The 12,715-nt window shown below is 34.6% G+C and overlaps 2 protein-coding genes across 2 annotated transcripts in view; one reads left to right on the top strand and one right to left on the bottom strand.

Moving 5' to 3' along the window:
• LOC100182005 (neurogenic locus notch homolog protein 1-like) overlaps nt 1–3,295 on the bottom strand; it is a 32,974-nt gene extending 29,679 nt beyond the window's left edge. Inside the window, exon 1 of the mRNA XM_026833671.1 lies at nt 2,762–3,295. Coding sequence (XP_026689472.1) covers nt 2,762–2,834 — 73 coding nt within the window. The 5' untranslated portion in view covers nt 2,835–3,295. The remainder of the gene's footprint in view (nt 1–2,761) is intronic.
• A 628-nt stretch (nt 3,296–3,923) lies between these two features.
• Nucleotides 3,924–12,715, top strand: part of LOC104265556 (tolloid-like protein 1) — a 9,976-nt gene continuing 1,184 nt past the window's right edge. The window contains exons 1-18 of the mRNA XM_026833670.1: nt 3,924–4,031; nt 6,342–6,523; nt 6,906–7,053; nt 7,136–7,329; nt 7,407–7,548; nt 7,897–8,081; nt 8,139–8,280; nt 8,372–8,571; nt 8,633–8,771; nt 9,059–9,243; nt 9,308–9,449; nt 9,553–9,749; nt 9,807–9,945; nt 10,088–10,198; nt 10,442–10,615; nt 11,552–11,731; nt 11,998–12,105; nt 12,539–12,712. Coding sequence (XP_026689471.1) covers nt 3,959–4,031; nt 6,342–6,523; nt 6,906–7,053; nt 7,136–7,329; nt 7,407–7,548; nt 7,897–8,081; nt 8,139–8,280; nt 8,372–8,571; nt 8,633–8,771; nt 9,059–9,243; nt 9,308–9,449; nt 9,553–9,749; nt 9,807–9,945; nt 10,088–10,198; nt 10,442–10,615; nt 11,552–11,731; nt 11,998–12,105; nt 12,539–12,712 — 2,815 coding nt within the window. The 5' untranslated portion in view covers nt 3,924–3,958. The remainder of the gene's footprint in view (nt 4,032–6,341; nt 6,524–6,905; nt 7,054–7,135; nt 7,330–7,406; nt 7,549–7,896; nt 8,082–8,138; nt 8,281–8,371; nt 8,572–8,632; nt 8,772–9,058; nt 9,244–9,307; nt 9,450–9,552; nt 9,750–9,806; nt 9,946–10,087; nt 10,199–10,441; nt 10,616–11,551; nt 11,732–11,997; nt 12,106–12,538; nt 12,713–12,715) is intronic.

Here is a 12,715-nt window from a genome sequence, read left to right as displayed (position 1 = left end):
TTTGACTCTGACACAATGCATGGGATTTGACATAAAAACAATTTTTATTAACTTTAATCATGATCAATTTTTATTCCTGATTTGGCATATTAAATGCTTATTCTGACTTTTTCTTATGGGAAATCCCATGCATTAACTGTTGTCGAAACAGATAAAATTTTTTTAACCAGCTGTTTTTTTCACGCGATTATTTTGAAAAGCTATTTTGGCAAACTTTGATGGTACCTTTAGGTCATATTGGAGCATATCCATCCGTATACAAATTTTCATTTTTCGTTGATATGCCTTTTTAATTAGTTAATGCACACGTCATTAAAAACATAAATGTATATTACCTTGACAATTGGTTATAGTTGTCCATTGGCCATTTGCTGGACAAGTCATGATTGCACTACCGTTTCTGACAAAACCTCTGTTGCAATCGACTCTGGCTGTAGTACCAGCAGCATATGGACCAGCAGGGGTTATTGAACCGTTTGGAATGGTGAGAGCAGGGCAACCTAAAATATTAACCAAGGTTTTGGGTAGTAGGGTCAGTTTAGAATCCTTGTTAGTTTTGATCAAGAAGTGAATTTATTACTAGTACTGCACGTAAATAACACCTAATACTATGGTTTGCTTTAAAAATCAGTTTTAAAAACTAGTCTTGGTCCAGTGCTATAGTTTTCAACATGAATGTAATGAATGTAACTTACTTTATCCTCAGGTGGCTGGAAAACTACAGTCATTATAACACAGGTGTTCATACACCTCATGCCAGCTTACGAGTTACTATGTTACTTTGTGAGTGATATTTTTTAGATTTTTTTTTGACTACAGTATGTTATTGTATAAATAATTGGTATTATTTTTATTTAGCACAAGCCACTTTTTATAATTTATTTCCCTGTGAAGTGCCTGTGTCTGAATTTCAAATATATTTATCATACACAATCTTGTTATTATTATATTAGTGTATTTTATTTAAATAACTCCTGAGGTATAAAGTTTTTAAATAAAATCAAACCGTTCGAAATTTGACAATAAAAATCTACATAACTACAAAGTGGGGAAAGACGGGACGAAAACTAAGTGGGGAAAGACGGGACATTTTTTGTTTGTTTTTAAATAAATATTATTCCACAACTTGTAGTTAACCTAGAAAAATTAACTGCTGGTGCGATTATCTTTTCCACGTAAACTTAATCTATATAATGTCAAACGGTATTATTATGCTGGTTTCATCTATAATTTAAGACACGTTGCCTGTTTTTTTTATGTCGATGTCTCATTTTTTTCACAGAACTAAAATCAATTTTATGAGACAAAATTAAAGTACTTAATCTATATAATGTTTAACGGTATTATTATGCTGGTTTCATCTATAATTTAAGACACATTGCCTGTTTTTTTTATGTCGATGTCTCATTTTTTTCACAGAACTAAAATCAATTTTATGAGACAAAATTAAAGTACTTAATCTATATAATGTTAAACGGTATTATTATGCTGGTTTCATCTATAATTTAAGACACATTGCCTGTTTTTTTTATGTCGATGTCTCATTTTTTTCACAGAACTAAAATCAATTTTATGAGACAAAATTAAAGTGCGCGAAATATTCCATTCTACTTTATTTAACTAGGGTGCTGGATTTGTGATTCAAACTCGCAAACTATAAAATTATAGCAGTTTTAACATAATTCACTAGACGTTCAAAATGAGCATTATTGTTATTATGTGTTTTTTTGTTCGACAACGAATTTTAATACTTAGAGGCAGTTACTGCCTTTCCGCGCATTTTATTGAACGGCGAGAATACTGTCGAATAATACTGTAATCCGTTTTTGTCTATCACCAAATTGGTGATCGTAAAAAGAGATTTAAAAAAGTCTCGTCTTTGTCCAATTCCGCGAATGAATGAATGTAACGTACTTTACCCTCGCGTGGTTACCAAGTATGTTACTTTATCGGGGATTTTTTTGGGAGATATTTTATATGCCACAGTTTGATGGCGCCGCTGCCTTTAAAGGTGGCTGTACACAGTATCCGGAATTCGTCTGTTTTGTCTGCTTTGTCGGGATTTCGCTGCCGCATGCGGATTCGCACGCCGGATACTGTGTACAGCCACCTTAACTCAGAGGCTACGGGTTTAAGGCTCGACGCTAAAATCCTTGTGGGCGTTGTCCTCGGAAAAGACACTTAACGGCAAGTGTCTTGGACACACACGGCCACAACGGTAGCAACATCGAGCCCGCAACTATAGTTACACAGTGTTAAGTGCGTCTGCTCAGATTTCACGATTTTGATACTCAATGCTACCATCAACCCTCTAACGGGATCAGCCTACATTACAATAAAATTCTCCCTAATGATCGACCACAAAGTTACACACATTCAAAACAGCTTGTTACATTCGAGTATTTTATCATATGGTACATAGGAAAAGTACGACACACCTTTAGCATAATACCCATGTTATAATGACTGTCATTTTCGGTCATGCGAGGATAAAGCAAATTATATTTATCCATTCTATAAATAATATTCAAATAAACTAATCGTGTTTTAAGCAATTAACAATCGTCTGTGGTAGTCGTAAGGATACGGTTTTAAAATTCTTTGAATGTTTTTAGTTTACTACCAAATGTAAAAAGAAAAAAAAAGGGCGAAAAGGTGTTCCATTTTCCCCCAACCTACTGTTTTTCATTTATCGGTCCCTATTTCCTTTAAATCGAAGCCCTTTACGTTGTTGTTATATAGGTCAAATTAGGTAACTTACTTTGTGAAGCTCCGCATTTCCAGAAGCTGACAAGACAGAAGACAAAGTAGATGAAACGAAGATACGAACGCATGTCTGCTTTCGTCTAATAAGTCAAGAATCAGACTGAAAATATCTTGAGGTGTTAGGGTATAATACGACTTAATACGTTAGGGTATAATGGAACATAAAACGCAACAATAAACAATGGGAGGAAACGAACGATGTCTTCAAGCTCCGACGCGGCGGCAGTTCTCAACGGTCGTGAATCATTCAGGAAATCTTTGGCTTTTTTAGCTTGCAACGCGGCGCTCAATGCATCGCGTATGGGTTAGAACATATAAGTCTCTTTTGTTAGTACATGATATTACAGCTTCTCTATGTTTTATGATATTTTAAATTAACTTTAACGTGCATGTTATTCCTATCTAAAAAAATTCAAAAAATAAAGTATCTTTTTTCCACGTAACTTTTTTTCAGTCGGTACGTATTTATTAGAGCTCGTAAGGTATTTGTTCCAACTGATTGCGCATGCGGGTTAGCGTCTCGACGCATGCGCAATAGCGCCCGGTACAAAAATATCAATCGGAACGAATATATAGTAGGATGGTGGAAGATAGGACACTGTTCGTGTTTTAAACAGTTAACAGTGGTCTATGGGAGTCTTGAGCATATAGTTTTATAATTCCTCGAAAGTTCCTTGTTTACTACTACATTAGACGAAAAATTAGAGTTAAAATGTGTCCCAACTTTCCCCCCTATTATATTACAACACCGGCACGTTTGTTTGTAATAAAGATAATTTCTCTGAAAGAAGGACATTATATTAAAGAATCAAAAGTAATAGTTTATTTTTGAGAGTGCTGGTATACGGTTGATCGTGTTACTAAATTATGAACGCCATTTCAAACACTTTAATATCTTAAAGTTAATTTAAAATATCATAAAACAGAGAGAAGCTGCAATATCACGTATTTAAAAAAAAAACTATATGTTCTAACCCATACGCGATGCATTGAGTGCCGCGTTGCAAGCTAAAGATTTCCTGAATGATTCACGACCGTTGCGAACTGCTGTCGCGCGGGGGCACCGTTTGTTTCCTCCCCATTGTTTATTGTTGCGTTTTATGTTCCATTATACCCTAACGTAATAAGTCGTATTATACCCTAACACCTCAAGATATTTTCAGTCTGATTCTCGACTTAGACGAAAGCAGACATGCGTTCGTATCTTCGTTTCATCTACTTTGTCTTCTATCTTGTCAGCTTCTGGAAATGCGGAGCTTCACAAAGTAAGTTGCACAACTTGGCCTATATTAAAATAAAGTAAAGAGTTTCGCTTTAAATGTGATAAGGACCGATAAATGAAAGATAGTAGGTTGGGGATAGATGAAACACTTTTTCATTCTCTTTTCTCGTTCCATTTGGTAGTAAACTAAAAATAAAGAATTTTCCTCACGTCCTCACGACTCACGCATACCATTATTAATTGTTTAAAACACGACCAGGATGTTTGAATATTATATGAATAAATAAATGTAACTTACTTTATTCTCGCATAACCGACTACCTATTAATGACCACACGGGTGTTATGCTTAAGGTGTCCCAGCTATTGTACTATATAATAAAGTTCCCGAATGTAACAGGCTGTTGTAGAAGCCTAAGTAATGGAAGCCGTTGCTACCATTGTGGGCGTATGTGTTCTTGGACAAGACACTAAATGGCTATGGCTTCAACCCAGTGGTCATTAATAGGTAGTCCTAATAATTAGCACAAAAACGGGAAAAAGCCAAAAAAATCCACCACAGAGTAACATACTTGGTGACTCGTAAGCTGGCACAAATATATGAAACAAAACACCTGTGTTAACGACTGTCGTTTTCCGGTCACGTGAGGATAAATTAAGTTACATTCATTCATTACATTTAGTCATTCATTCGCAAAAGCTCGTAAAATATATCATCATTTACAAAGACAATGTAAAAAAATCCCCTAAAAAAGTTTCGCACACAGTTACATACGAGGTAACTCGTAAGCTGGCCCGGTGTATGTGAAACGGTGTCGCGAAATATTTGTTCCGACTGATATATATTTGTACGGGGCGGTATTGCGCATGCGCCGAGACGCTAATGCGCCCTTGCTTATTCTAATCTGTAACATGATTAACTCAGTTCTACTGACTTTAATTCGAAAACTAAAGTTTCAACGTGTAAACGTCGTGTTTGGAACGTTTTCAACAGAGGGTCCTACTAAATTTGGACCGGGTAGCCATTATATTTGTTCTGACCTATTGCGCATGCGCCGTATCGTCCTGGCACATGCGCAATACGGTCGGGTACAAATATATATGTTGGAACAATTATATCACGCCACTGATTAGCAATGATTTATAAAGCGCTGGTCCCGTAATCGAAAACAACAGGTCGAAATTGAATGTTGCGTTTTTTGTAAAGGCGTTTCCTTCGGCAAGACAATTCAGGGTGTTTCCAGCCTGATAAAATCATGAATGGATAATCATAACTTACTTACCATCGCGTGGGAAGCAATGACAGTCGTTATAACACAGAACACGGGCAGTAGCGTAATATAGGCCAACCCCGCAGCCGCGAAGAGGGGTTCCAGACGAACTCACGTACAGTCTCAGTTTTTTTCACAAAAAAAGAAAATATAAGACAAAATCAGCTGTACAAAAATTTTTGGTGTTCGGACTATTTGAATAACTACGATACTGAATTGTAATTCAAACTCGTAAACTACGAAATTTCGGGAGTTTGAATATGATCCAGCCAGCATTAAAATTGAGATTCTTATAATTATGCAGTCATTAAAAAAATGTATTCGTTCAACACTGAATTTTAAAACTTAACAACAGTGATCGGCTTTGCCGCACGCCCAGTTGAACCGTAAGAATGCTGTTTTTCTTTTTATTGTCTATTATCAGATGAGTACCTGAAAAAAGAGAACAAATGTCCTATCTTACCTCATTTTTTTAAGCTACACACCTATATTGTTTTGTGGGGTAAGATGGGACATCAATACTTTGTACTTTTTGATCGGGTTTTGAACAATTACCACATTAGACTTGTGACGATGTGGTTATATAATTCTGTGAATACTGTTTAGTAGCAAATAACAACGTTTTTAAAATCTAGAATCCTATTTATATTCATAACCATTATTGTATAATATTTCATAACAATTTATGTATTATACCAGAACTAGGTTTTATATTACAATGTATGGGTTATACCAGTAACTTGTAATAAATTTCTTGAATCTAACCCTGTGCTCATATAGTTGAATGATTTTTGTGTATGGTAGACTAGGGGTCTGGTTTAGGCCAAACATATATCTCTAACACAACAATTGGTTGGACTTGGTTTCTGTCTGTCATGTACTCGTAGCACCAGGTCCTTGTTAAACCAGTATTTTTTAATACACATATTAACTCATACATTTTATATATAGCACATACATTAAAAATTATTGATAACAGCAGAATATTATAAATTATAATATATGTATTATACCAGTATTGTATAACTTAAAAGTTGTGTGGGTAGTACATGAACTAAACCTTTTTTTATCCTTTAATAACAGCACAAAGCTGTGGATTTAATGCCGTTGCAACAACAAATCCTCAAATAATTACCTCGCCTGGTTTCCCAAACAATTATGCGCCTGGAATAGAATGTACTTGGAGGTTAACCACTGATGTTGGAATGAACATTCTACTCACTTTTGTTTCATTTAACACAGAAAAATCAAGAGATTTTTTATTTGTAAGTGTCTGTGTTTAAATCATAGTACTACAACTTTGGGTTTCAAATTGTCCGTCGCCGTGGCATAGTGGTTAGCGCGTCTGCCTGTAACCCAGAGGTAATGGGTTCGAAGCTTGGCGCTGCTACTATTGTGGGCGTATGTGCCTTTGAGCAAGAGACCCCGGCAATTGCTCCAACCCAGTGGTCACTAATGGGTTGTTCAAACTATCAGACATACATAAAAATACCCCCCAAAAAATATTCACCCACAAAGTAACATACTCAGTAATTCGTGAGGTGGTACGAGGTGTTAAACCCATGTTATAACGACTGTTCGTTCCCAGCTTTGCGAGGATAAAGTAAGTTACATTCATTCATTCATTCAACTTTTTTTTTCTTCAAGGTTGATCTACCGGATAGGTCATTCTTTAGTGGGAGTGGGGTTGGTTCAGTTGTAGGAAAACAACTTCGATCAAGCAATGGGGAAACCACTCTAAAATTCATAGCAGATTCCATTAACAATAGACCTGGGTTTAATTTAACATATAGAGGTAAGTTGATCAAAATCGTCAAATGTTTATTTTGAGATTTAAGGTAAATATTTTATGCTTTTATTTTCAAAAAAATATTTAGCTATACCAGCTGAAGTGAACTGTGGACGTTCTGCTGTTGCCACAGCAACCCCTCAAATAATCACATCACCTGGTTATCCAAACAATTATCCGAATAATACAATTTGCAATTGGAATATATCTGCTCCTGAAGGAATGAAAATTAGATTCAATTTAAAGTATCTTTCTACAGAACAAAATTTTGATTTTTTAAAAGTAAGTGTCAATACCACAAACATAGCTATATATCGTATTATCAACTGGAAATTGTTTTCTTTTATTTCCTTTTTAAGATTTACAGTAAAGGTGACCAGTTGGCACGTTTTAGTGGCGTTGTTTCAAATCAAATATTTATATCAACGGATAATGAACTTAACGTAGTGTTCACTTCGGATAATTTGATTGGAGGTATTGGATTCAATGCAACATTTATGGGTAAGTTATTTTAATCATAAGATAATAACTTTTTTTTTATCATAAGATAGAGAGTGGGTAATGTCATATTGCGTTAGGCTTGGTCCATCACTCATTCAAAAACATATAAAACCTATTCATACAATTTGTAGGCCTAATGTTTGTTTTCTTGAATATTAATTTATAAAAGTACTTTTCAACCATATTTATGTAACTATATAAGTAAATAATTCGGGGTGATTTTTCTATTGGTGTATGGCTGACAACTTAGACAACTCATAAGAAATTGCAACTGTGTCATAATTGCAATTGCACTAACTGTTTTGCCATACTACCTATACTCAGTAATTACAACATTTCCTACAACAGAAATACCTCCGTGTGGATTTGATGCTGTTGCCACGACAACCAGTCAAATAATCACATCACCCAATTACCCCAAACATTATTCAAATAATGAAAAATGTATTTGGAGAATAAGCACCACTGCTGGAATGAGAGTTCAACTTCAAATAGAAAGTTTTTTTACACATGGGATTTATGATTATTTATCTGTAAGTGCTATATTTATCTACCAATATCACAATTTAATTATTTTAATTTTTGTTAAGGTTAAAAGTGGGAATGTTAATTTGGGAAGGTTATCTAGGTCTTATCCACTAAAAATATTTCGATCAAGTAGCAATAATATGACTCTAACATTTGTTTCGGATAAGTTTGGTACTTATCCCGGGTTCAGAGCCACATTTGTGGGTGAGTTTTTTAAATAAACAAATGAAATATTAAGTACTGTACCTGCTGTATGTTATTTAATGTTTTTTATATCTTCCCAAAAATTATCCAGCAATACCAGAACAAATAAACATAACACACTGTGGATATGACACAACAGCTACAACAACCAATCAAGTAATTACATCCCCGGGTTATCCCAACAGTTATCCAAATGATGCCATTTGCAATTGGACGATATCTGCTCCCGAAGGATGGAGGATAAAACTTCAAATTAAAAGCAGAACAGAGCTAAGTTTTGATTATTTCAAAGTATGTGTCTACATTAAAATACTGAAAAGTATATTTTCCTATATATATATTTTCTTTTTAGATTTTAGCTTCTGGTATTTCGGGAATAAGAAGAAGTGGATTATATGATCATACATTTTATTCAACAGACAATCTAGTCAACCTCTTGTTCATTAGTGATGCTTCTATTACATCATCTGGATTAAATACAACATATTTGAGTTAGTCTTTTAAAATCATATAGTAGGGAGAAAAAGTCAGGACATCTTTAGCACATAGTATCCAAATATCCTGATTGTTTTAAACAATTTACACTGTCTATAAAAGCTTTGAGGATCTGATTTTATATTTTTTTCATGATCTATGTTTGCTATTAAATAGAACAAGAAAGTAAAATAATATATTGGACTCATCTATCTGTATGCTTTGTCATGTTTGGGTTATCAGTAGTTAAATTAAAAAAAAATTTCCAAAAAGTTTTCAGAAGTTACAGCAGTTGTTTTAACAGGTTTAGCACCATGTGGGTTTAATGCTGTTGCCACGACAGCCAGAAAAACAATCACATCGCGAAATTATCCTGAAGAATACATTCCTCTAGAAGATTGTATTTGGAAAATAAACACAACTGCTGGAATGGAAATTCAACTCAATTTTGAAAACTTTTTTATAGAAAATAGATATGATTTTTTAACTGTGGGTTTCTATATTGATATAAAAATCCTAATATTCTGATATTTTTCCTCTTATGTCCTTTAAGATTACCACTGGAGCTAATCAGGTGACAAGATTAACTGGACTTCACAATAATAAAGCTTTTAGATCAACTGGCAACCATATGACTCTAAGATTCACTTCGGATGGAAGTGTTCAAAAATCTGGATTCAATCTAACATATTTTGGTGAGGTTGTTTAAGTGAGCAGATATCTAGTTTATATTTTACTTTACCTAGCTGAATGAATCACAATATACTTATGCACTGACAATTACTTTTAAACACGCAGCAATACCTGGACCAAAGAGTACTTGTGAAAATCATTATGTTGCCACGACAACCATTCAATCAATCTCATCACCTGGGTACCCCAACAGATATCCAGATTTTTTATCTTGTATTTGGGTGATATCTGTACCAGCAGGACATAGGATTCAACTGTTTTTGGAAAGCTTAGATACAGAGGCAAACTTTGATGTCTTATCAGTGGGTAGAACTGAACTACTCGATGAAAGAACTTTTAAATTCTTATTTTTTCCCTAGATTTCAAGTCCGGATGGCACATTGGCAAGATTCAGTGGATCTGTTTCAAAAAGAAACTTTCAATCAGTTGGCAATTTCACTATGCAGTTCTCCACAGATAATGCAAATGCTAAAACTGGGTTCAATGTAACATTTTTTGGCAAGTTGTTTTAATTAATACAAAAACAGTTAATTACCCTTACAACCCTTAAAACTTAAAGTACATTTAAAAAAAAATGAATTCAAGTTTTTTTCTGCTGACATGCGAAAAGATTAAATAACCTATGGAAAACTTATTTCAGCCGAGCCAGCTGCTACGTGTTTTTCTGGTTTACACCCAGTGGAAGGCACCCCTCTTTTGTCAAAGAAATGTGACCTCAGTGAAACATGCGCCACTTTCCATGGTTCTTTAGGTGAGTAAAACTGTTTATCCTGGTAATTGTGTTGTGCTGATTGATTATTTTATTTTCTGACATAAAATATAAATATTTCTTCTTGCTTTGACACTTTTACTCATGCAGTCTTTACCTATAATGAGTTTGTCAAGACTGTGATTTTGCTGCTAATTTTTTAACCTCTGTTGTTTTAATTGATCCAATCTCTGTTCCTTTATCCAAAGAAATAAATACAAACTAATATTTTGTTATATATGGCAGAAGGTGCAAACGGAACGTATCATGCCTGTTTTCCAAAGAGTAATTGTTTAAAGTTTGACTGCTCAACACAACATGGTCTGGACTATTTACGAAATATATCAGGCTACAACGTAAATTCTTGTGAGAAGTTTCAATGTTGTCACGAAGATAAATGCAACAAGCCACCACAATCAGGTAAACCAAAATTGCCAGAAATTTTATCATTAACTTATAGTCAACCGCGCTTAATCGGACCACATCGGAACCAAGCCAAACTGGTCCGATTAGGCGGGTGGTCCAATTATGCGTGGTCAACAAAGTTCCTCATAATCCGGCCCCTGCATCGCCCTTTCTCTCTAAATAGTGCACGCGTCTGCTCATGATCGTCGATAAAGAGACACTCGCTATTTCTCTTTAAATAGTGCTCGCGTCTGTTCCCGATCGTCGATAAAGAGACACTTGCTTTTTCTCTTTAAATAGTGGTCACATCTTCTCGGGAAAATGGTCTGTTTAAGCAGGGTATTGGTCCGTTTAACCGGGGAAGATTGTATGTAAAAATGTATTTAGATTCGGGACCAGCGAAAAGCGGTCTGATTAAGCCGGTGGTCCAATTAAATGTGGGCCGATTAAGCGGGGTTAACTGTATTAAGTATCTTAAACCATTTTGTAATAGTTTGCCCTGGAAATATGATTTCAGTTAAATGTGGCACCGGTTGCCCACTGCTTTCATGTGACCACCCAACACCCATACCAGAGTCCTTGATTTTACAGAAAGCATAAACAAATGAAAGCTTAAAGCATAAACACAAGCATAAAACACATTCCCCTAATTTTCTTGCAACTCTAATGTGCTTAACTGGTAAATGCCTGGTGTAGGCTTAAAACAAGCTTAAAACAAGTTTCCATAGGTTAAAACATATTCTCCCAAGTTCCAAGATTCCGGTAAATTAGTTTTTCTCGTCTTTTATATATTTCCAAATCCCTATCAATTAGATTGCAATTACCGTAGTTTCAGTACTCTCGTAAATTAGTATTACCCTCTTCTTCCAATAATGAAGAGTACATTAATGTACAGAAACAAGAGCACTTTAGATAAATTTAGCAGAAGTATTTAAAATTGTGTTTTTATAGCTTGCCTAGGAAACATGATTTCAGTAGACTGTGGCAGTGGTTGTTCCCTGCCTACATGTGGACAACCAACACCCTTACCTGGACCTTGCCCCCAAATTTGTAGAAAGTGTGTTTGTCCAGAAGGACAAGTATTATTTGAAAATAACACTTGCATCCCTTTTGTTCAGTGCCCAAGAAAAGGTATTTAATATTCCTTAAAATATCTTTAATTTCTCACTAATTTTTAACATAAAAAATATGTTAGTTTTCAATTAAAATTTATTATTTAATTGTAAAAATCAGTAAGGCATCATAGGAAATAAACACACAAAAAGCTTAATGCTTATACCAATGACCATTAAAAGTTAACATTTTCAAAAACTGGTAAAATTTTTGTATTTTTTTTGTACTTTTAAAAAAAATGTTTTTATTAAGTGACCCAATAATAAAAACAATGTTTTGTTTAGGACCTACTTGCTATTCTGGTATACAAACAAGGACAACTACCAGTCTTGGATTTAAACAATGTGGTCTTAATGAAACATGTGTAACATATCAAGGCATGGTTAAAATAGGTAAAGTTACCTTTCTATACTTTGTGTTTTAATCTTTTTATTCTATATAGCCCACATTAGTTCATCTAAAATCTAGGCCAGGGTTAGCCTTTCCCTTATTTTCCTTTCAATCTTAAAACTGGTTATAAATCATTACCGCTTGTATCTAAACTCAAACCTACTACAGTGATGGTGTTATTGTTGTGGCCGTGTATATTCTTGGGCTAGTTATTTACCAGACATTGCTATAACATAGGGCTTACCAATTGGTTGTTCAAGATTTCAATATTATAGCACAAATACTACCTACAAAGTAACATATGTGCTAACTCATAAGTTGGCATGAGTTGTCTCAAATAAGTGTTAGTTGTATATGGACTGTCTATACCTTTCCACACAAGGATAAAAAAGTGTAAATTATTTCTTAAGCAAATTCTACTAGTGTGATTTTTAGAAGAATCCGCAATTACTGATGGAACATACTTCGGATGTATTTCAAAAATGAGCTGTTCGACATTTGACTGCAAATTACCAGCAGGAGTGCAATATTTGCGGAAGACATCAGGCTACAACTTTACATCATGCAATAATCTTCAGTGTTGCTCTGGAATTCTTTGTAACACGCCTGGTG

Source organism: Ciona intestinalis, chromosome 3 (assembly GCF_000224145.3).
Source record: "Ciona intestinalis chromosome 3, KH, whole genome shotgun sequence".
In the NCBI taxonomy this organism is placed as follows: domain Eukaryota; kingdom Metazoa; phylum Chordata; class Ascidiacea; order Phlebobranchia; family Cionidae; genus Ciona; species Ciona intestinalis.
This window is presented reverse-complemented; position numbering and strand designations above follow the sequence as displayed.